Source organism: Grammomys surdaster, unplaced genomic scaffold (genome assembly GCF_004785775.1).
Source record: "Grammomys surdaster isolate TR1022 unplaced genomic scaffold, NIH_TR_1.0 189, whole genome shotgun sequence".
NCBI classification, from domain to species: Eukaryota; Metazoa; Chordata; class Mammalia; order Rodentia; family Muridae; genus Grammomys; species Grammomys surdaster.
In genome coordinates this window covers 6,053,244-6,078,694 of record NW_021604634.1, presented here as the reverse complement: position 1 = coordinate 6,078,694, position 25,451 = coordinate 6,053,244, and the positions used below count along the sequence as shown (strand labels likewise).

Sequence of the window (25,451 nt, the reverse complement as noted above, 5' to 3'; positions counted from 1 at the left end):
ACACACACACACACACACACACACACACACACACACACACACACACAAAGGGGGAGAGGAGGTGGAGAGGGCGGGGAAGGGGGAGCGGGAGGGGAAGGGGAGAGGGAGAGGGAGAGGGAGAGGGAGAGGGAGAGGGAGAGGGAGAGGAAGAGAGGGAGAAAGAGAGAAGGGGGAGCAATTTTCGTGGTGAACAAGATGAAAAAGTTACAGAAATGCTTGAAAACAGAATTCAAGAACGTATCAAACATCAAACACCATGAACAAGTTGCCTTCATTCCAGGATGTAAGAATGAATTAATATATAAAACTCAATAAAGGTAATATAGGCCCAAAGCAGACTTAAAGAAATACATTTCATGTACATCTTAGTTAATGTAGAAAAAGACTTTGACTCAGTCCTGCATCCCATCATGACAAAAGCTCTGAAGACTAGGGGAAGGAATGTATCTCAATGTAATGAAGGCTGACTATGGCAACCCTAAAGAACTAACACAGACCTCTAAGACAAGGAACAGAAGGATATTCTCTCTACTTACATCTTTTCCATTACAGTACTTGAAGTCTTAGAACAACAAGGAAAGGGAGAGGGAGAAAAGTATATGTAAACAGGAAAAGGAAGCAGTCAATCCTATTTGTGTATTTTGACCCTACGCTTAGCCCTATTCTTAACACATCCTAACCTCTCCACCAGAAAATTGGCAGCTTTTCAATTACACAATTAATGATCATACTGAAAAAAATCTAGGGCAACAACCCATTTCATCCTAGCCTCAAAAACAATAACCATCTATACTTCCTGTCCCTTAGGAGAGATGCTCTTGTCCCTCAGCCATTCAGCCTAAACTCCCTGAGTAACCCTTGTATCTATGAACTTCTGCAACTGCCCTAACTTGTGTTTGCTTTGGCTGTGGGATGTGTGTGTGTGTGTGTGTGTGTGTGTGTGTGTGTGTGTGTGTGTGTTGGGGGGGGGCGTTCACTTGTGTGCTCCAGCTCCAGTAAGGTCTTGTCCCTGACTTCAATACCTGGAACTGCAGAAGCCAAATGAGGATGTTAGGCAGCTTGTTTTACTTCTCTTCATATCTCTGTGTGAATGCCAAGCTTCTGTTACAATCTCCATTTCTCTCAGTGTGCCAGACATCAAAACCATAGGTCTACATGGAGTCCATGGGTACAACAGGAATCTTGTGATTGGAAACCCAATAGCATTTCTTCTGTTGACAAAGCTCCAAATCCTTCCCAAAAGGTTAGATTACAAAGTCCTTAAACAATTTAATACTCAGTGTTTCCCACCTTCATCTTCTCTGTTTAACTTGTTCCTCCAGAATCCACATACCTCAGCATACTCCCAGTGACAAGTCTCTATCCCTCCCCACTGCATGAGCCATGGTGCTCTCACATAAAGCATAAGCTTGCATCCTCCAACTACCTTTGTCAATATGCTGTTTTAACACCTCCTTATATCAGAACCTAAGGCCATGTTACTACTTTCGTTTGTGATGGTGGTGTGGTGTTTTGGGGTGAGTGTGTGTGCACGCACACATTCTTGCTTGAGTGCACTCTCAGCCATACTTGCAAGTGAAGTGTCCAGAAGAGGTGTTAGGTGGCTTCTGTTTCTCTCCATTTAATTTTTGGAATAGGGTTTCACACTAAACATAAAGGTCATAATTTTTGTCTAGGCTATTTCAGCAGCCAAATTCCCAGGATTCACCTGTCAGTATTGGGATTACAGATGTTCATATGCATACCTTTTTTGTTACATTGAGTGCTGTGGACTTGAAATCAGGTCCTCTCACATTCATTGCAAGCATTCTAATCCAATAAGCCATCCCCTCAGGCATGACAGGAACTAGTTTCTGCTTGCTTAATGTATCCTCATTTTCAGACCTCACTGAGTACAGATTCTTCAATCAATACAATGAGTATGAGATGCCAGGGAGGGATCCATGGCTCCAGATACATATGTAGCAGAGGATGGCCTTGTCTGACATCAGTGGGAGGGGACATTTTTGGTCTGGTGGAGGTTTGATGCCCCAGTATAGGGGGATGAAGGAGCAGTGGGGCGAGAGAGGTTGAGTTGGTGGAGAAGAACTCTCATACAGGCAAATGGGAGGGGGAGAGGGCAAATGTGAGATGGGGGCTTGTTGAGGGGTAACCAGGAAGGGGATATCATTTGAGATGTAAATGAATGGAATAATTAATAAAGAATATGACAATGGTTTCAGCTTCTAATGAATTTCACTTTTTATTTTGGTATTAGTGATGGGGAATAACACTAGATCATCAAACCCAGCAATTATAAATAATAGTAAAGTATATATTTTAGACATAAAAACCAGATGTAAAATATATTGTATAATGCTACTAGGCATTTGTCATGATGGTACTGTAGTTATTGGGCAAGAATGGTAAAAATTATAAAATATAAGTCTGGAGAAATGACTTAGCAATTAAGCACAACTAATTGTACTTAGTTAATTGTATTTCCCTTAAACACATTTTACTCCTGTTTCTGTGCCTCTGACCCACTGTTTCTGGCCTCCATGGTAATACAGGGATGTATACCCTCACACATGCATGACACATACACGCACACCAAAGTTTTCTTAAAGTTAAATACATATCTATCCATCAACATTGACACCACAATTTTCCCCCTCAAATAGATTTTTCCTACTATCATATTTTAAACTAAAACAGTCCCTTAGATTTCGAAGTTAGAAAAAATGTCATGTTACTGAAAAGTGTTTCCCAAATTGATCCCAGATATTGATTTATGCATCTTCATGTGTTTTATCTTTTTTCCATTCATTTTGAAAAACAAAACAAAACAATGTTTCCAAAACTGTCTGTTCTGACATGATTTTCCACAAAAGCATTCAGTCTTAGGAAAAAATTGTATTTCTGAGTCTATGTGATATACAAAATTCTGCTTGCAAAATTCTATTCGGTCTCACAGAATTATTAGATTCGTCTCCAAAGCTGTCATTAAATTACAGCATCCTACTCTTGAATTTTGTGTTCAGGAATGAAAGACATAATTTCATGTACATGTTTAATTCCATAGGCAGAGATAATTTCTTGCCTCTCTGATGATGTGAACATCACAAAACACCTACTCTAGTTTTCACTCCAAGGAACTATTGTAAGTTTTCCTACCTTCATTATGTCTGCTCTGACTCAGCTGCATGATGATTTATTCATTGTGTGCAATTAGACATCACAATATAATGAGGAGGATGTTAGATTGCTTTGCACTGCAGTTATTATTAGGCCCTGCACATTTGGTACAGAGTTTATTCTGTGACGATTTATGTGTGCCTGCAGCCACTAGTTAGTTTAGACACATTGTTCTTACAAAGGTACAATATTTGGCTTTGGAGCTGAACATTTCAAGTTCCAACAGAAGAACCTGCAGTAAACAGAGACTTGAGCCAAGCTTAACAGAACACATTGCCTGGAGCTTGTGACTGGACCACTTCAAATGCTGACAGTTCAAGATAACAATCTTCCATCTCCATATGGAAACAGATAGTGTGGATCTTTACTGGCAAATATACACTACAATGGCTGTAAAATAGCAACCAAAGCAATTAATTCGTATGATTACAAAGAACCTAAGATGCCACGTGGCCTCATTGCTTTAAGTCCCACTCATACTTTTGCAGCCCTACATCTCCCTGGTCTATATTACTCTACAGTGTGCAAAGGAAGATCTTTAAAGACTACAAACTGAAACTAAGTTGAATTCAATGAAAGCAATTGTTTTGTCCTCCAAACTGAAGGAACTGGTTAGTATATAATAGAATATTATTCTATGTATATATGGATATAGAAAATTCTGGGTGTCTCAAGTTAGATGACTCAGTCATATGAGCACATTAAAAATAAGTATTAAATATTAAAGAGTTTTGGCTCTTATTTTTTTATGGTACAATTGAAATGGAGCAAATATTTGAAAAGAAGGAATGACAAAGTGGAATGGACGGGTGGAGGGAGAGAAGGTTAGAAACATTCAGATTACCCAATTTTATATCGTTTTCCCTGCATCCCTGCATTTGGAGGAATCATTTGTAAGACTTTTACCTGTTCTCCATTATTGGTCCCATATCCTGGAAAGTGTACTCTGGGCTAGTCCAGTCACTCCTCATAATAAAGTAGTACAATTAACTAGCTCATATTAGGATATGGTATTAAATATTCATCATGTCATTACAGCTTTTATTTCAATAACAAACCCTTTGTAAATGGCTGACGAGAGATTTATTTTCCTAAAATCCTGAAATCACCTAACACTAATTTTGATATTATCAACACATGCCTACTTGCCAAAATTATATCCTTATGATGCTTCACTGTTGTTTTGTAAATATTAAATTACTCAATTTAAAAGATAGTTTCTTTATACAGAAAAGAAATACATGCTCATAATTTATTAAAAAAATTGGCATGTGTTTAGATACAACAGAGATAGTAGACATTGATACACACAGCCTTCAAGTCATTTCCACTATCACATTTCAGCAAGGAATGCCTCAGTTATATAAAAATCAAACTGAAATAATTCACATGTAGTAACATAACTAGCAACATTCTAACATGCTACAACCCTTTCTCAGCAATAATAACAAAAGAAAAAGAGGCCATCAATTTGAGAGAAGTTAAGGATGAAGTGAGAGGGTTTGAAGTGAAGAAAGATAATAGGAAAAGTGATTTTAAAAATATATTAAATTAAAAGTAGTTTCTGAATTTGTCCATGTGATGATTAGCAGAACTTGTGAATGTTACTTTACATGTCAAAAGAGAATTCACAAATGCCATGAGATTAGTAATTTCAAGTAAAGGATCTGATTCTGGGTTATTTAGGTGGGCTCAATTTGAGACACAGGATGTTATAACAAAGCAAAAGGAACAAAGTGCATCCTGCTGCTAGTGAAAGAGGTCTGAGAAACACAGCTGTAAAACTGAAACTGATGAGGAGAGATACTCTTATCAGGAGTCTCAGGAGACAATAAGACCACAGTCTTATAGTATTAGCCTAATCAAACCACCCTTAAAACTCTGACATCAGAAATATAACAAAATAAATTTATTTAGTTTGCAAAAATGGAATTTTTGTTGCAGCAGTGACAGCTCATACATTAAAAGAAGACAATTTTGGACTAGGTTAATTTGATCATCATGTATCCAAATTTTCTGTGAAATGTGCCAGTCTTTTAAATTATTTTTTCATCTTTGAAAACATTAAAATGATCTCTGGGATGTAGTGGCACGTGACAGGAAATCACCATTGGTATATCAGAGGGATGTTGTAGTTTGATTTCCTTGTTATTGTGATGAACACCAGAACCAAAAGCAACTTAGGGAGGAAAAGATTTATTTGACATTCATGACCCTATCACAGTTGATCACTGAGAAGTCAGGGCAGGAACTTAAGTCAGAATCCTGGCCTCAGGAACTGAGGCAAAGACCATGGAGGGAGAGTGCACATTGGCTTGCTCTGCAGGATTTTTTCAACTTGCTCTCTTACTCTCCTCAGGACTTTCTGCCCAGGGATTCCACTAAACACAGCAGACAGGGTCTTCCCACACTCGTCATTAATCATGAAAATTCGGCGAGACTTGCCTAGCGGACTGAAGCAATTGGGCAATTAAATTTCCTTTCCCCCAGATGACTCTACTTTGTGTAGTTGGCAAAACAACAATAAACAAAACAACAGCAGCAAAACACTAGCTCAACTACACTGTAAAACAGGATTTACCCATTGAAGATTGTCACACACAATTCAATTATCAGCTGAGCATACATTGGGAGGTTAAGTGGTGGATTCCACTGTGATAGATTCATAATACCTATACCCAAGGCACAATGGAGCAATAGGATTTTTTTAACCAGTAGCATAAGCCATGCTAATTAACTGTTTCTGATATCATAAATGAATAGCAATGATTCTACCATAAAATACAATGTGGGTAATCTTATTTACTTACATGTAATTGATCCCTTCAGAAAGCCTTATCTCTAGCTTTTACTGTTTCACTAGAACAATACATATTCCAAGTAAAAAAAGGCAAAAAAAAACCATAAAATGACTAGTAAAAACTGAATTCTATTATCTTATATGTATATGTACCATATATATAATGGACATTTTATGTTACATATTTATCTATTTATTTTATTTACAAGAACTTGTATATAGTGTAGATACTTTCTGTTAACTGTTTTAGCATCCCATGTTTAATATACTTTGATACAATTCTCCACTATAATGTTATTCTAATAAAAAACACAAATGCATTCCAAGAAACATTTAACTATTCCACTTAAGAACATCAATTTGGGTTAGCAATGGTCTCACAAGCTTTTAATCCCAGACTTGAGAGCAGAAGCAGGCAGATCCCTATGAGTTTGAGGCCATCTTGGTCTGCTTGGTCTATGTAGAGTTTCAAGCCAGCAACGGCTCCCTTCAAACAAACAGTTAAAAGAATCTTTCATGTATATTATTTGTTTAACTTTAAAAAATATTTACATTTATTTTTAACTGTGTTTGTGTGTGTATGCACATGGGAATGCAGGTGCTTGTGGCCTGTGGAATTCATAAGGGTTATTGGACTTATTGGAGCTTGGTTGCACAGTTGTCATCCAGGACTGGTTGTGCAGTTGTGATCATCCTGGCAGCGTATGTTGGGAAAGGTACTCGGATCCTTAGCCAAACCCTATGAGCTCTACAACACTGAACTGTCTTTCAGCTCAAGTCCTCATTTTTTTAAGCATATGATTTTCTATTTTATAAACTATTCAGGATTAAAAAGCACTTTACAATGTAATGATGCATGTTTTAATGCATGGTGTTGAACTGTCCCTAAGACACCTTTCTTCCTAAGAGAAAGATAAAAGCTTTCACCACATTTTACCAACTCCAAACCATTTTCTTTGTTTTCTACCCTAATGGATGAAAAGCAAATGTCATACTGAATGCATACTCTTCTCTTGCATCTATATATAGACTCATTTCTCATAGAGAAGGGAGCTTTATGGGAAAGCACATAGACTACTTTATGATTAACTGCTACATTTTTTTCTCATTTCTAATACAATCATCATCTTTTTTTTAGTGCCTTCTTCAATTCCTACTTCTTATAGGGTGAAAAAATTTATCCAGCTAGCTGTTCAGTCACTCATATTTTCTTTGCGTTTTAGATATAATAGTTTTTCATCAATACAAATATTAAATACTAAGCACATAAATATAGTGAAGTTTATTACCCACATTGTATTTTGCATCTATTTTAGGAACACTTGCCAAAATATGACATATATCCAACAATTTTCTCAGCATATTTTGTGTACTGTTGATATTTAAATCTATGCCATCTGATATTTATGTTAGTGTAGGACATACATAAGTAAATATTTCCTACATTAATAAAGTGCTTTTAATCTACTTTTAACCCGCAATTTATAACGGTGAGATCTGGAGATCTAACTCACCGAGACATCAATTTACAATTTGAATACTCATAACTGATGGTATTTCTTTCTTTAAATCATAAAAGCTACTTGGTGAAACACAAACTGAATATAGTCCCTTTGGGTTTCAGTAATTATCCAAGGTTGATCCTTGTATCGGGCATTATCTTTCCAGAAAAAGAATGTTATTATTGATTAAATATCTTAATGAAGTTTATATAACAGTATAGCTTATATCTACAATCAAATGTTTATCCTGATATACACAGTTAAGTGTAGTTCTCATAAATCATCAAAAGAGCATCTTTTTCCAGCAGATGGAGAACACAATTGTTCAAAATGCAGAGCACAACTGATCAAAAGGTGCCTGGCCTCACTCCTACATCTCAGTCCAGACTAGGATATCTGCTGTGACAAGAAAGTTGTCCCCATTAAATCTCAACAATATGGTGGTCTAAAAGAGACCTGCACAATGAGATGACAGTATCAGTTAACAAATTACCAGAATCTTTAAACATCATCCACTTATTTTCACATAATCTCTACGTGTTGGAAGCCAATCAAAAGGTCACCACACAAGTTGCAATGCACACTTCAGCTGTAGCTATGACCAACGTTGTGCCAAGGGTCCTCCTTCTGTGTTTTTAGTCTATGTGGAATTCAGATTCTTGGAGTTGTCTGTCTCAATTCTTTTTTTTTTCCTTCTTGTTGGTGGCCAGATATTCTTTGGTATGCAATGTCTGATGCCCTAAGGAGCCAGCTACCAGTTCAACTGGCTCCTCTGGTGTAAGCTATATTACCAAATTAAGTTTCATTTTCATTCACAGTATTACCTGGTTAGGTCAGGGCTTCCAAGATGGCCTTCCCTTTTTATCACCTTATAACTATTTGATTAACGATACACACCTTGAGGAAAAACTTTGCTATAAAATACAAATTTAGCATCACTCATGTCAGAAATATCAGAAACTAATTCTAGGTACTGCTGTATCATGGACATTATATGTTGTCTTCGTACTCTGGGAAAATTTTTTAACATATCTAAGAATGATTCTTCAAAGGTCTCTTGAAAAACAAAGAATAACATTTGCAATTTTAATACTAAATAAACCTACTATTTTGGCTTGTCTTTATAAGTTGACATGAAACTACAAGGTACCATGTCATTTGAGCAAATTATTGTAAATAATTTCCATATGACCTTAAAGTGTTCAGTCTTTAAAAATAACTCTTACTTGCATATCTATTTATAATGCACATTTCTTGCTCATCAATCAAGACTTGATAATTTATTGTGCAGTAGCTGTGCATGCTAGCAGAACAGTAAACAGCTCTCCATAAGCAAAAATTGTACAGTCTGATGGGGTCTACCCATCTTCATTGCTGAATTCATGCACAAAACCCAGACCAGAGTAGCTTGGGAAAGGTAGCCATTGATTCGATCTGAATAAGTGTAATTTACCACTGTCTCCAGCATTCCCATACTGAAATTCAATTAACAATAAATAAATATGTAAAAAATAAAAAAAAAATAAATAAAAAATAATTATGTGTGCCATAATTGGATATGCATAAATGTACTTAAAGATAAATTTTGCTATGTGTAATTTTTTCCAATGCATGGCTCTTCAGAATAAAGTCAATAACTATGGAAAGTGATATAAATATATTAAGCTGTATTATTAAAAAAAACTTTAACATAATTCTGTAAGATAAAACACAATCTCTCACTAATAATTCTATTTAAGAATAACTCAGAATTATTTTCCCTAGTAGTACAGAGGTCCTTTTTTTTCTTGTTAAATAACTAGACTTCGGGGCCACTGTATAGCTTTTGTTCAGGGTATGCCTACCTTTATAAAGTGTTCATCTGTCATAAACAGCAGCACATGCCACAATTCTGACAATGTCTCTGTAAGAGTGAGAAGGACTGAAGAGACTTGTGTTGTTTTGTTTGTTTCTTCTGCCCCATGAAGCCAACTACATAGACGGTGATTTTCCAGCCTTCACTGTGGGAAAAATCCTTTTCCACTTCTGAGATCTTACATCTACTGTTAACTAGTATTCTTTCTGTGGCAGATATGATCATGCAAGACAGACTTTGTAATAAGTTTCTAATGGGCTTGTGCAAGCTAAACATCTGCTGATACAACAATGAGCCTATATCCTCATGATAAACACATTTCCCCCATTTATTGCAACTAATTCAGATGAGAAGAGATAAAAGTTTGATGACTTAAAATGTATATACTGGTATGTCTCAGCCACCATATTGTTAGATCCTATAGGATGTGTTCACTTTTATTTTATGTATGTCTGATAGTAATATAATGCTAACATTCTATACACTCTGGTTTTAACATATGAGTGTGATATGCAGCCAGAATTTGGACACGATGGGGCAAAATAATCAAATCAGGTTTGAAAATCATGTAAAAGTCTGCTGACAAGACCCTAGTGGTCACCTATTTTCATCAACCTCTGATGAACTGACCATACATCAACAACATCAAATACTAATATATGTTTTTAGGTATACATTTGCTTTGAGCATATAATTATATTATCTATTTTATGATTTAAAACTATCTATATATCTATGGCTCCTATTTGAATACTATTTGTCTACATATGCTGGTGTTTAGTTTTTATGGTGGTGTAGTTAGAAGATGGAGATATATTTATTCTTTTTTTTATTGGATATTTTATTTACATTTCATATGTTGTCCCCTTACCCCATCCCCACCCACCAGGGAACCCCCTTACCCTTCCTCCTTCTTCTCTGTGGATGTAACCCCTACCTATCCCCCCTACTCCCACTTTCCCACCCTCAAAATTCCCACCCCCTGGGGCGTCCAGGCTTCATGAGATCAAGGATCTCATCTTCCACCTATGCCCAGCAGGGCCCTCCACTCTTACTATTCAGCTGAAGCCCTGGATCCCTCCCTAAGTGCTCCCAGGCTGGTGGTTTAGACCCTGGGAGCTGTGGTTGGTTGGTATTGTTGCTCTCCTCATGGTGCCACAAACTCTTTCAGCTCCTTCAGTCCTCACTCTAACTCCTCCATTGAGAACCCCGTGATCAGTTCAATGGCTAGTTGTGAGCATCTGCCTCTGAATATGTCAGGCTCTTGAAGGCCTCTGAGGAGACATCCATATCAGGCTCTTATCAGCATGCACTTCCTGACTTCCACATCAGCATCTACCTTTGGTGACTGCACATGGGATGGATACTCAGGTGGAAAGGTCTTCAAATGGCCCCTCCTTCAGTTTCCGTCCCTCACTTTGTATCCATATTTGCTCCCTTGAGTATTTTGTTGCTCCTTCTAAGAAGATCGAATCACCCCCACTTGGTCTTCCTTTTTTATGAGCTTCATGTGGCCTGTGAGTTGCATCTTGGGCATTTCAAGGTTCTGGGCTAATATCCAATAATCAGTGAGTGAATACCATGTGTGTTCTTTTGTGACTGGCTTACTTCACTCAGGATGATGATTTCTATTTCCATCCATTTACCTAGGAAACTCTCGAATTCATTGTTTTTAATAGCTGAATAATACTCCATTGTGTAAATATACTGCAAGATGGTGCAACCACTTTGGAAATCAGTGTGGTGGTTCCTCAGAAAATTGGACATAGCATTACCTGAGGATCCAGCTATACCACTCCTAGGCATATACCCAGAAGATGCTCGAACATATAGCAAGGACATATGCTCAACTATGTTCATAGCAGCCTTATTTATAATATCCAGGAGCTGGAAAGAACCCAGATGTCCTTCAACTGAGGAATGGATTCAAAAAATGTGATATATTTATTCTTGATAGATGGTAGAAATGGAGTCTTTGGGAGTAGATTATGATGAAAAAATCATCTCTATGGAGTCTAGACATTGACTGCTGGAGCTTCCATAAATCAGGAGAGAGACAGTACACACAAAGAGCATCACGTACATAATCACACATACATATACATATACACATGTGTCCACATGTGTGTAACTACTGACAAATGCGCAGGTACAGATATATCATTTCATGGCGTGTGATGCCTTGTGCCACTTTGGACACTGCCAGGAAATCATCCATTATGAGAACAGGCATAAACTCTGCACATTAATTATTTTAAAGCCTAAATTTTCCTCTCTTCTTTATGGTATATTCAGTCTACACATATTGTGTTATTAGAAACAGAAAACAAGATAACACACACTACACACACACACACACACACACACACACACACACACATATATATATATATATATATATATATATATATATATATATCTCACCATCATTCACAGTGCAATTCTAAATTATCTGCCAAAATTAATGTTGCATAAAGCCACATTAGGTAAGGGAACTGGAAGCTTCTTCAGTGAAACACCTTGGTGCCTATATAGAGACCTCAAAGTTGTTCTATGTCACCATTTCAAACTAAAGTCCATGTTTTATTATCTCATATTTCCCATACCTTACCTAGTAGAGCATAGTTCCAAAGAATAAAGCAACATGCACACTCAGTTCATTACATAATGACTTCCCTCTTCAGATCACAAGCTGAATTCTGAACAACAATAGTCAATGAAGGAAAGCAAAGCACCATGGCAAAAAATCTTTAGCAATATTTAATCTATGTATGATGTTATTGTAAAATACAAGCTACTGGGTTATTTAAAAGAAAGAGGCATTGGTTTTGTATAGTTCTAGAATCCAAAAAGTCCAAGACTGCATACCATACATTCAGTGTGTGAGCACAATCAGGTGATAGGTAAAACTACTCCATTGTGTCTTCACAGGAGGAGGGATTGAATAAGTTTCTGATGATACTGTCTGTGGAGCACAATCCCATCCAAGAGTGACTGTCTTTGAAATCTAATCATTTTACAAGGGCTTCACATTGGTTATTAGATTTTTAACAAATGGAATTTGAAGGATTAATAGAAATCATCCAACTTTCAATTGACCAATTGAACATATTTTGTTTAACAACAGAGCATATCCAGTATAATATACAAGAAAAACCAAATCACACAAAAATCATTTAGCAAAAGCTTATTGCAAATGAGCATAACAATCTCAGGACCTGTCATTATAAAACTCATCCCAAGACTGTGGAAGGGTTGGGTAGACCTTCATTTGCATGTTGAAGGAGCATCCTGTATCCTATCAATTGTTAATTGACATAGCTACTCACTAAATGACTTCAGTATCTCACACATTCACAGACACTGAAATATTACATTTTCTCTCAACTATACATATATAATAGGTACATAGCATGACATAATGTACCATTTCTTATATGTATGCAGATGTATAGGTACACATAGAATTTAATAATTCATTTTAGAGGAAAAGGGATCTTACATGTCAGCTGCAGTTTCCTTCTACCTCACATACTATTGAGGTTTATAGTGGATCATTTTCCATACAAAAATGCCAAGGGTTAAATAATGAGGTTTTCATTTTGATCAATGCAGCATCTCACATACCTGATATCTTTCCACAAGTCCTTTAATTACACAGCTGAGTGTGCTTCCCTCATAAAATGGAGTTATTCTCTCATATTGCACTGAGTAGAATAAAACTTTAAATCATAGTTTAAATTGAGTAGTATAGTTTTCATTTATCTGTATTATATTTTACAGAGCAGTATATAAAAATTGCAGATCTTTCATGGTACTTAAGAGATAGCATGGTAGTTTGCGATTCCATATTTTTGACAGTTAAATTGGGTGACCTCAGTAGGTTATGATTCTAAATTGAAAAGAGTATTAAAAAAAGTCATCCAAACAGGGGTCAGGTTATATGGCTGAGCATCTAAAAATGCACATGCCACATAAGTCCGGTAATCTAAGTTTGATCCTTCAAAGGAAAGAACTAACTCCACAATGTTGTCCTCTGCCTCCCCACAGTTCATGCACACATATCACAGAACCCTTTAAAAATAACTGAAAATAATAAAGTCATCACACAATGCCATAGTTAATTCTAGTCCATCAATATAATCACCTGAAATTTTTCGCTCCTCAGTGAGAACACTTATTATTCATTCCTTGGCATTCTGCCAGAGAAAAATTCATCATAACTGACTAGGTATAACAGTTCTGTAATACATATGTACCTCAAAATATCATGTTACATATGGCAAATATCATGTGTTATATAAATAAAATATACCAAAAATAATTGAGAATAAAATAACTAAGATGATAAATCTCCTATTAACTGTATTCCACAACACATGTAAATTGTAATTAATACTTTAATGACAGAATCTACAGAAGCCTCTTATCAAAGGCAAACTGCACTAAATATGATTGATCTGTGAACCATAAGTCACCATAATTTTCAATAAGAATTTCTTTGTAGTATAGTGTAGGAACTATAGAATGAACTTTTTTAAATACCTGAATGAATTAAAGATCCAAGATCTCCAGCATTTAATCAAGTCCTGAGAGGAAGACAGAGATTTCAACATGTACAAACAACCCACATCTGGGCAGGATATCTAACTCACTTAAAGTCCATGGTACTATTTACAAAGATCAAGCGTCATTCAAGGATTCTGGTGCCACAGATTGCCCCAGCTGGGTCATCAGAGAGGAATTTGTGTGTCTTATAAAATAGTTACCTAATTTTTTTAGCAATTCAGAACTTAAAAATCTTGCCTCTCTGTGCTGTTCACAATAAGGTGCCGTAGTAGATTCCAAATCTTTTTGTTTGTTTCTATTTAAGCAAAAATGCATAGCTTGAAAGTATAAGGTTCTTACCCTCTAAAGCTGAATTTCTTGGGAATTTTTTATTTGTTTATTTTTGTGAACCATGAAGTAGCCAGTTCTTTAAGAATATCCTAATATATCTGCTCATACACCTCATTACTTATTAAACTGGAATTTCCAAAGTGGGGAAAAAACAAAACCAATTTCTGTCCTTTACAGTAACTTTAAATATCATTCTTTCACTTAAGACATCTTCTGAAGTTTTTCCTAATTCTCTGTCTTCCCACACAATTCTCTCTCCCATTATTTTAATTGTCACCCCACAGTAGCAAGCCTGTTCAGTTTAAAGCAGACTGAAAGAGAAACTTATGAAAACTAACAAGTCACATATTTTATGCACTTTTGAAAAACGATATTTAAACTCAAGCTTCATCAGAAGCTGCAGTATTACCTCCATACACTTGGGAAGAATTAAACCCAAAAACAAACAAAACCCACCATTTCCCAACAGAATAGCTTGCACTAGCTTCGGAAAGACTATGATGCATATATGGAGATAAGTACTCAGATTGTAATATGTAACCCTCACTTGTCACTGCATCAAAATGAGGGGGAAAGAACCTCACTTAGAGCTTATTAGGGAAACACCCTGCTGTGCGCAGGATGCATGAAGAAAACCCCATTAGCAGCTGAGGAGTTTTGCAGCCCTGGACACTTCTGAAGGACAAACAGTCAACTGGGGGAATCTTACGTTCTTGAAAAGATGTGAAGAGCATCTGAAACCTGCTGTTGCGGCTGCCCTCATCTGCCCACATGCGGATCACTCCAAGGCCTGTGCGCAGCATGACGTCATTAGCCACAGTGCTGCAGAACTTGGCCTTCAAATCCTCCACGGAGCTACTTCCATCATAGACCGCCACAAAGTTCCTTTTGCACTCATTTGAATTCTGCATCTCATAGTCCAAGAAACGTAAGTAAATCTGTAAAACAAAGACGAAACAAACTGTTCATTTAAAGATGTAGAGCAGAGCTAGGGTTTCCTTCTTTTTTGTTCGGTCTCACAAGACAGCCTTGATTGCAATCAGCTCCGTTATTTCCCCTTGTGGGCTGCAGGCAGACGAACTAGTGCAAAGCAAATTACCTTTAATATTTTTTTCAACTGTTATTATGCCGCTTTAAAAAAGAAAAAAGTAAATGCACCACTTCCTTTAGCTAAGTTTTCTCTGCCCCTCCCCCCGATCCTGATGTTATCCCATGATGCATCTGAAATCAGCTATTAACTCTCAAAACTTATACACTGTTTTGCTTTGGTTATGGAAGTGACTTTAAATTCTTCTTTATGGCCTATTGTTCTAATGCCCTGGTTGCTTTGTTTTGGAAAAAAAAAGTTCTATGAAAGAATGATTTGCATTAAAACTAAAGGAAAACAAAACTGATACTGAAAAACAGCTTTTGATTTCAATCTGTTTAGATTGCAGGTGTTCAGCTTTGAGGTGGAGTATATTAAACACTTTTTAAAAGGACCAATCATTGTATTTTATCACACTTAAAATCAGATCACTTCACTAAATGTACCCAAATAACATTTAAATTAGCATTTAATGAATACAATGTACTGTGACCACCAATTCATCTTTAACGCTCCCAACAGTCTTTCGACTCTCATGTTACTGTCCTCAGAGGTGACCACTTAGGCCCATGGAGTATAAACTACAAGTGAGATATGAGGCCTCCTTCCTCAAGAACACCCTGCTTCTAACACACTTGTTCTTGATGAAAGGACATACTCTGATTCTCTGCCGATGTGTATTCAGAACCATAAGTGATGGATTCCAGCAAGAATCAGACTACAAGAACTCTTTCGTTCATTCATCCATCGGATCAGCAACAGCCACAGCCTGGCCTTTTAGTTGGTCGCAGCCATAATGATGCATTGTGCAAACAATAGTAAGCAATGGCATGAGGCACTGAAAATATGTATTCATTTAATCATTACAGCAACATATAATGTGAAACTAGAGAAATAACATAAAGTAAAAGTAAGTGAAACAGATCAGTGAAAATGGAAGAAGAATGATATCTGAATAAGCCTGGTCTCCTTTGACACATTGAGTGTTTGTGAATATTTTAGTTTCTAATCATGCACATATATAGGCTATTTTCTTTAAATTTTATTTACTTCATCTAGCATGCCCACAAACTAATGGTTTACATTTATTTTAAGTTTACTTTTGCCTTTCTACAACCATTTTCTCAAAATTTATTATTTCAAAATCTAGAAAATAAATGAGAAAACTTTTCCCAGATCTCCAAATGTCTATCCTCTTTAAAATTTTAGTATTTCATCTAAATAATATATTAAATATCTTCAATGTTATTATAAAATAAGCATTGGTCTCTATAGCTTCTCTTACAAGTTAATTATATGTCCTGGCCCATTAAATAGTATATTTTAACAATCTCCTCAATAGCCTGTATGTCTGTCAGGTTCAGTTTCTGCAATGTGGCTCAATTCCCAACTCAGGGAAAATTAACATGTTTAAGTACAAAATCAATGATCCCATATCTTTAACCCAAATCCTCACGTGAGGCAAAGTAAAATCATTGACAAATCTTGCTCTGGCAAAGGTCTTCCCTCTCCTCCCCTCCCCTTCCCTCCCTCTTCTCCCCTTCCCTTCCCTTCTATTCCCTTTACTTTCCCTTCTCTCCCCTTCTCCCCTCTACTCTCCCCTTCTCTGCTCTCCTATCCCTTGCCCTCTCCTTCCCTTTCTTCCTCTCCCCTGCCCTCCCTTCCCAATTTTTTTTGTCTCCAACACCCCAAACTTTATTCTTCAGCAGCAGGCTTTCATTTGAAGGAAGTGGTCCCTGCTGTCTGTTGTAACTTCTGCTGGATGGGTCAAGGTCTAGTTCCGTTATTATATTCCAAAGAAACAGCCTCCCACTTGACTGACTCCCGAACACTAGGAGCAGCATTTCCCATTAGAGCCTCCATGCTCTATTCACATTTAACATATGTTAAGTTACTGTCTCTGTGGTACTTCCTATCGGCTTAACTAACTAGAACTACCATTTTCTTTATTAACTTCATTTGTTCAATGTTCGTCATATATTTATTGGCTATCCATAAATCCAATGTAGTTTTAGGTGCTATAGATAATAATTATGCACACATTCTACTGTCAGTGGTAATTATTATTTAACATAAATATCAAAACAAACTATGACATATATCCAAAGTATATAAAGTGTACGACAATATGTTGTAGGCCTGTGTGAGGTAGAAATGACCTGTGATGGCTTATACCAGGTTACCCTGATATAACTTTGAGAAGACACAGAGAAATATGAGCAGGTGAATGGAATTGATCCACTAAGGAGAACTGGAGTTTTACTCTTTTCATGCAACAAAGTAGATCTGTGGGGCTCCAACCTTGGGCAAAGAAGCTTCTTATTGCTATGGATAAAGGACAGACAACTCATTAATAGATTGCTGTCCAGGGTACTGAATGTTTCTGCAAGTGCTCAGTTGATTTACTATTCATCTACCCTGCTCCAGGTTCAGGAAGCATTACAGAGGAAGGAAAGAGTGCAGAGATGGAGGGTGGAGGGGAGGAATGTGAAATGGTGTTCTCCACAAGATGTGGATACTGGATACATGGACTCACAACAGCAGTAGTTGCTTATAGATCTACGAAAGATCAACTCAATTATAATACATTATGGATACAGGGAGGTAGGACTCTCAAGACTCAGCCCTTGCTGAGATGCTATTGATGGCCTCTGGGGGAAGGAATAATCATTCTTCTTTAGGCATGTAGAATGTGGCCACTCTTACACCTCAGAGGTGACCCAATGTCCATTCACATATATGCATCATAAATTGAACTTTTGAGGTTGAAATAAATAAATAAATAAATAAATAAATAAATAAGGAAGCAAACTATAAGAAAGATATGAAGTTGAGCGGGTGTGCCAGTGTCTTAGTGCCAGTTAGAGTGGATAAGAGGCATAGATGTGATCAAGTAACATCTATGCCTGTGAAAAATTTAAACAATAAGTAAAATTATAAAAAAGATAAACCTGAAAAATGTTAAATGTGCCAATTTTTGCTATGTTTAACACTATGTCTTTCTCATGCTCACATGTGAGTTTAAAAAGCATTTTAAAATGCTTGTTTAAAATAAGACATTTTTCAGATGACCTTTATTAGGAAGCTGGAGCAAGGAGTAAAACCATAACTTACTTAAGAAAAATAATCAATTCAAGGTGAGTTCCTGAAATAAGAATCATAAGCTCTGTCTTTTAGACTCCTTTCATCATGTTCCTTTCCTACCTCCTGAATAAAAGTCATCCATCTGAAAGTCCTAGAAAAGCTAAATGAGAATCTGCCAATTTTTGTAAGATAACAAAAATGATAAATATTTAGAATACATGTATATTCTAAAATACTCCACAATATCCCTAGCATAGTTTATCAGCATAGTTTATCAGTTTCTCAAGAGAGAAATACACAGTTTTACCAGCATGAGATGCATTCACAAAAATACATGACACAGCACAGTCTACTTTTTGAAATACAACACAAAATGACCATGGATATCAGTAGTTTTATAAAGTTTAACAACAAAATACCTACACCCACAAAAAGAAAAATGCTGAAAGAAAATGACTAACTGAATCAAGAAGGAAAATAAGCTTTTCCTTTGACCTTTTCAAGTCCAAATATGTTGTGACATAATATGTCTAAGCACTTTTCCAGCTCCTTATACTGCAAGCAGAAACACAGATTGGAATACTATTTTATTATTATTAGAAAGGAGTCACTCAAACCCAAATTATTTTGTGCAGTTCCCTGAGCAACAAGAGATGCAAATGTCACTTTTATTTCTTCAAATGGAGTAATGAGGCATAGAGTCATACCCTATCTGTGTGAACAAACAGTCTGGGCTAAGTCCAGAGCATTTCCCCTCCACCCTCTGGGCTTAGCTATTCCTTGTCCTAGTCCTGGAAGCTTCTAGCCTTCAGAAAATCTAATCTTCCTAGCTTACTAATTCAATTCAGCTTCTCTTGGCTTCTGACTGAATTGTTCTACTTAGCCTCATATTAACTTTGGAAATATAATCTAATCTTCTGGCTCCTTCTCATTCTCTGGCTCATTTTTTCTTCACCTGTGGCTAGATTGTTTTCTCTGTCTCGGTAAAACTGTCCCAGTAAAACTGACACACACATACCATCATCTTTTTCTCTCCCTGTACTGCTTTTAAGTAGTCTCTCTGTCCTGTTTGTACTCATGAGAGTTGGTTGTATCTTATCTCAGACTTATTCTGTCAAATCTTTCTCTGATTGTCTGTCCCTCAACTAGACATCACTTTCAAACATGGCTGCTTTCTTCCACAAATTAACTTTACCTTCATTGTTAAAGATTAAAGGTGTGTACTACGGGAATGTCTGTATTCCAGCCAGAGCAGTTAATGATTTTTCCAACTGGATCAAACAGACCTATGTGATCCCTTGCTAGTGCAGCAGCCATGTTGCTGGATTTAAATTCCCCAATAAGCAGATTTGTGCAAGAACTGTTAAAGACAAAGAGAACTGGGATTCAGGAAAGTTATGTATTTTCTTTTTATTTTTTGAAGTAACACAGGCACTGTCACTTTTATAGTTTTGTCTCTGTATAGGTTTAGACTTTAAATCTGCTTGACACCAGCCTGCTCAGTACCTTCATTGCAACTTATGCAGTCTTATGGAAAACTTTTAGAAATGTTTATAGGTCATAAATTCCAAAGGGAAATTTATCACCTCAAGGAAAACTAACATTAACAAATGAAAAAGGGGGCTGTGGAAGCCTCATAAAGTTAACTCTTTCCATTTTCCTAAAGAAGTTCAGAAACCTGTTGATGAAGGTATCAATGAACCTCAGATAATAAATCTGTCCTTTGAAATAAATTACTATTTTAAAAAGACACATACAATAAATCTAGGGCTACTACTTAATTTTTTAGGGGTGGTGTAGTTAGAAAATCAGATTGCATACTTGGGCAAGCTGACCGTATGTACTGTGTCTGCCTTATCCCTGTAGTTATTGACTGTCATGTGTTCATGATGAGCAGTGGTGGGCAATGTCTAGCATCTCAGAAGGTTCTGTATCTCAAAGGCTCCCCTCAGCCACAGAGACCTGTTTAATGGAAGAACTAAACCACTGCCTTTACTGGACTTTTCATGAACACATATGAAGCATTTATGATTATTTTGAACCTCTATGTTTGTACTTAATAGGGAAATGAAGTGTAGGAGAAAGGCGTTTGGTTCACAATAATGGGAGCTGTTCATATATAAGCTTAATTTCTTTCAAAACATTCTGGTCAAAATTTTCTTTCACTAGCTACAGTCTCTGTCATATAACATCTCTGTGAAAATTTCAGAAATACCTTTGTGACATTGGAGGGCAACTGCCAACAGCCTCCCATAAATATTGGTCCAAATCCCTTGTAATTTTGTTTATTTTCTGAGAATAAATTTAGCTGTTTGTATATTCAAGAGGAGAAGAAAAGGAATAATTTTAATTATAAAAATAATACTTGAGGGTTTTTAACTCCTTGGACATCTAAAAGTTTTAAGTGTATATCTTAAATGCAATATAGTAGATATTTTATATAATTATATTTTCCTTTAAAGTTAAACCAAAGTCTGAAAATAAATGGTTCAGTGATTGATAGCACTTACAGCATTTGCAGAAAAGATCCAAATTCAGTTCCCAGCACCTATCACTGGTGTATCAAAACCACCGGTATATCCAGTTCTAGGCTATCTAAATAGTCTCTTCTGCCTTCTAAGGGCACCTGTACTTATGTGAGCACACACACACACACACACACACACACTCTCTCTCTCTCTCTCACACACGCACACTCATGCATGATTATAAAAACAAGAAATCAAGCAAACAATGAACATCTGCTGTATCCATGCATTCAATTATTTTGAAAAACTTTCACTTTCATAGAACAAGGTTGGGTTTAGTCCAGATATGCATTCTGAATTTCTAATCATACAAACACCTTAATATAAAGCAGCCTCATTTTAAACAGTTTTAAGATGAGCATTATAACTGGAATCAGTGTTTAAGATTTGTGACATAATGGCTACAAAAATAAGATTTATTTCAAGGAGCAAACAAGGAAACAAACAAACAAACAAACAAAAAACAATAAGAAAGAAAAAGTCTCTCTACTCCCTCTGTGAGGGAAGGCAAAGGGAAATGATCAACAGAATAATATATAACTCTAGTGCAATAGTCAGATCCAAATCTCTTCTCAGTGAATCATTTTGATGCATTTTCCTTTTTAATCAATCACAAAGGATTGGAACTGACAGGATGATTTATTGAAAAAGACATGGGTAACTTCAGAACATATAAGCCATTTCTGCTAGTATCTATTTTCCAAATTGCAGCAATATGGAAGACAGTGCTGTGTTTATATGTAAAGAAAGTAAATTTAGCTGACATTATTAAGCAATTTATTACAAAGAAAATTTAATACCAGCTGCTCAGAGACTCCTCCCCTTGTGTCATAATGATATGAAAAGCAAGGACTGAGGCAATTATTAGAGTCTCAAAAAATGTTATTAACAATAAGTAAATACTTAGTCATCTGTGATCTGCCATACGGTACTTATGAATTCAAGACAACTGGACATCTTAATATTTGAACCACAGACTAAAAGCATGTATCTTGGGCTTCGTGGTTGCTGCTTTTGACTGGAAAGGTCAGGATTATATCAGATAGAATATAACATGAATTTGGAAGTTTGAAAAATCTTCACTTGGGAAATAATACTATTTTCTAAAATGTTAAAACATAAACACTCAACAACAAATCTTGGTATAAAGATATTAAAGTGTTATTTAGACAGTTATAGAAAAATAGGAAAACATTTGAATAGCCTTCTAGATTCTTACATTCTACAACTAATATTTCATTTTATTTTTTTAATTAGATATTTTATTTACACTTCAAATGTTATCCCCTTTCCCAGTTTCTCTTCTACAAATACCCTATCCCACCCCACCCCGTTACCCTGCTTCTATGAGGGTACTCCCCCGCACCTACCCACTCCCGCCACACCACCCTAGCATTCCTTTACACTGGGGCATCAAGTCTTCACAGGACCAAGGGCTATTGGACATTATTTACTAATAATTTTCATACTTCTCATAATTTGAGACAATGAAGGCAGACTCAATCCCTAAAACTCTGGATACTTTTTCTGTTTTCAACTCTAATCATTACCCAGAGTCTATTGCATTTACCTTCTAATGTTACGTATAAAATGTCATCAGATTTAGTACGTCTGCTTATTACTGAACAAACCCTAGATTAGAAGGACTCCAGATTTAGATTTAATTATCTTTTCAGAATCTGAAATTACAAGACCAACATCTACTATTCATACCCATGGCTACCTTCATGCTGAGGAAGTTCCCTTCTTCCTCTGACTCCATGGCTACCTTCATGCTGAGGAAGTTCTTTTGCTCCCCTGACTCCATGGCTACCTTCTTAGCCAATAAAGAAACCTCTGCTTTTAAGGTCTGTGTGAGTAGATCAGACTCAGCTGAGACACTTCCCTTTGCTCAATGAGATCTGAATGACAGTTTCATTGGTATCCCTCAAACATCCTTTACCAGATAACTTAATTTAATGTAACCAGATATGTGTTTCTTTGATACACTTACAAAGTTAGAACTGGGGCTGGAAACTGTGGAGGTCTCATAAGCTCCCAACCCTACACATAGGTCATCTTACAAACAGCATGATATTTTTTAATGAAATACTGACTTATTTTTTATCTTTCCATGTTGATTTGACTATAAGCAAATTTACAATAATTTGCTTTTGTACAAAAAATGACTTTAATTTGAAATAAGAAAATTATATGTAGCTATCAAAAGATAGATCTTTATTCTCCCCCCCCAAACATCAATGATTGACTCTCCTTGACACATGTTTAGTGAGTCTTTTGACTCTATCCCTTATCTCCTTGGGTAAATTGGATCCTTTTTCTTATTACAGTGGCTCTGTAATATCAGACTGGCCCAGGAGTTTTGAGATTATTGCCCTTGCTCCAGTCCAGCTAGTAGATAGACAAATGCCTGAGCTAGTCACAAACACATATTTATGGGATTTGGATTTTAACAAGACTTTCATGTGATGTCAGCCAAAAATTGCTTAATGTAATTATTATGCAAGACCCCTGCCAAATTCTGCTCTCATTCTGTCCCTGGAATACTGTTTGATCCCCATCACAGAACCCTAAGTATATTGAATTAATAGACATTTAGCTCTCATTTTAAATAGACAAAGTATAGTTCCAAAAACAAAATAGATGAGGAATATTGACTTTATGCTCTCTCTTTCTAGATACAGTTTAGCTTAAATGTTATATGAGTTTTCTAAATAATATATGTAAGAATTTCTATTGTCATAAATTTATAGATATATAATGTATTATTCATCCCTCCATTACACTGTCTTATCCCCTTCTTACTTTTATTGCCTTTTTCCCAAGTAGTCTGTCTCCCAAATTCATGCAATTTTTTAAAGGATCAACTTTAGTTAAAGTTGCTTGCAGGAAGAAAAGTAATAAGCTATTTCACTAGACCATAGTTAATATAGCAATAGCAACAACGGAAGAAAGTGGAATATCCTCCTCTGGAAACCATTAGCTGCCAACAGCTCTTCAGAAAATGTAGGACCTCATGAGTGTATCCCCCCAGGCAGAGTTGAATGGGTAATGGTTCATTTTTGCAGGTGCAGCATAGCACTTAATGTGGGTATTTATGAATACCTACAGTTCAGCCCTCATGGAATTCAGGTTTAAATTCTTACCATGGTATGATCTGGCATTATTCTCCACGGTGACCATTTTCTAGATAAGACCAACAACTGGACACACACTAGTGCATTTTCTACAGCCTTGTTCTAGAATCCTCATGCACAAAGTCTGCTCACAGAAGTGTGTGGGTATCCTATAGTTAACTCAAAAAAGGCTCCTTCTGTCCTGTCGCTGCCTATTCCATTTGTAAATGGCCCCATCATGAATAGATTTCCAAAAGTATTTCTTCTCTTTTTTTTGGTGGGATACTGGCAGATCATGCTCATAATTAAAGGGGTCATCTACATCAATAAAGAAGATATTGGTACATTTCCTAATTGTCAAATGCTAAGGAACAACGTGTAGGATATTTAAATTTTAATCTTGTTATGTAAACTCTTTAGTAACTCATGTACTGCACTGCAGTAGGGTCAGGAGATACCATACAAATAGTCACAGTGACCCATTTCAAGCTTGACTTATGCTTTGAGAGTACATACTCATAATTACTAGGATATCCACAAAACTAGGAAGCTCACAAAGGCAGTAAACATTGTTTCTTGATTTTCTCTACAGCATTCAATTCCACTTCCTGTCTTCTCAGCCTCTAATTGAACAGAAAAAGGCTGTCACAATAGAACTATCTTAATTTAGCACTGTAGGAAGCATCCTGTTGGGTCACAGACTTCTAGATTCTGTGACAGGCAGGTGCACTAGGCTTTGTTGTTCTGGGAATATACAAAAGACAGTTTATTTGCCATCTGGAAGAAGGAGGTGTGTGTTTATACTCCACTTTAACACGGAAGTGACATGGTGCTGCTAAAGACAGCAAGGTGCTATGCTTACAGTTTCTGTTCATGAAAGTTGGTTTTTAAAAAAGATTTTCATTCATAAAGGTGAAGAAAAACAAGCACTTTCCTGAGAATCCAAAAATTGTGTATCAGATAAATTTAGCTCTCTGATCATCCAGGTGAGTGTTTATGACTTTATATTACAAATACCAGTTATTTCTTAAAAATCTTCTAGTATCAACGCTTGAATCCAGGACCTGCCACAGGCTTGCCTTTGTTTTTGAGATAGTGTCTCACTAACTGGTCAAATCTAGTTATGTAAACTCACTCCCTCTATAGTCTAAGCCAACCTTGAACTGAAGTGGCAAGCAACAGAAAAAAACAAAAAGAAAAACAGTGTCTAAATTGTTACAAAGCAAAAATATTTTTTAGAAATTTTCTCAGAGGCAAAGAGACTTATAACTATCAGAGCTGTGAACAGGACTGTGGTTTCTTCCATCCCAAGTCTCAGTAGCTACATGTTTGGAAGAAAGGTAAGTTTCATGAGTAAGATAGATAGATAGATAGATAGATAGATAGATAGATAGATAGATAGA

The 25,451-nt window shown here is 36.3% G+C and overlaps 1 protein-coding gene across 2 annotated transcripts in view; it reads right to left on the bottom strand.

Moving 5' to 3' along the window:
* The window catches only part of Neto1 (neuropilin and tolloid like 1), a 111,249-nt gene that overhangs the window by 13,166 nt on the left and 72,632 nt on the right, over positions 1-25,451 (bottom strand). For both annotated transcript variants that reach the window (XM_028768950.1, XM_028768951.1), the window contains one exon: positions 14,943-15,171. In XM_028768950.1, the coding sequence (XP_028624783.1) occupies positions 14,943-15,171 (229 nt within the window). The remainder of the gene's footprint in view (positions 1-14,942; positions 15,172-25,451) is intronic.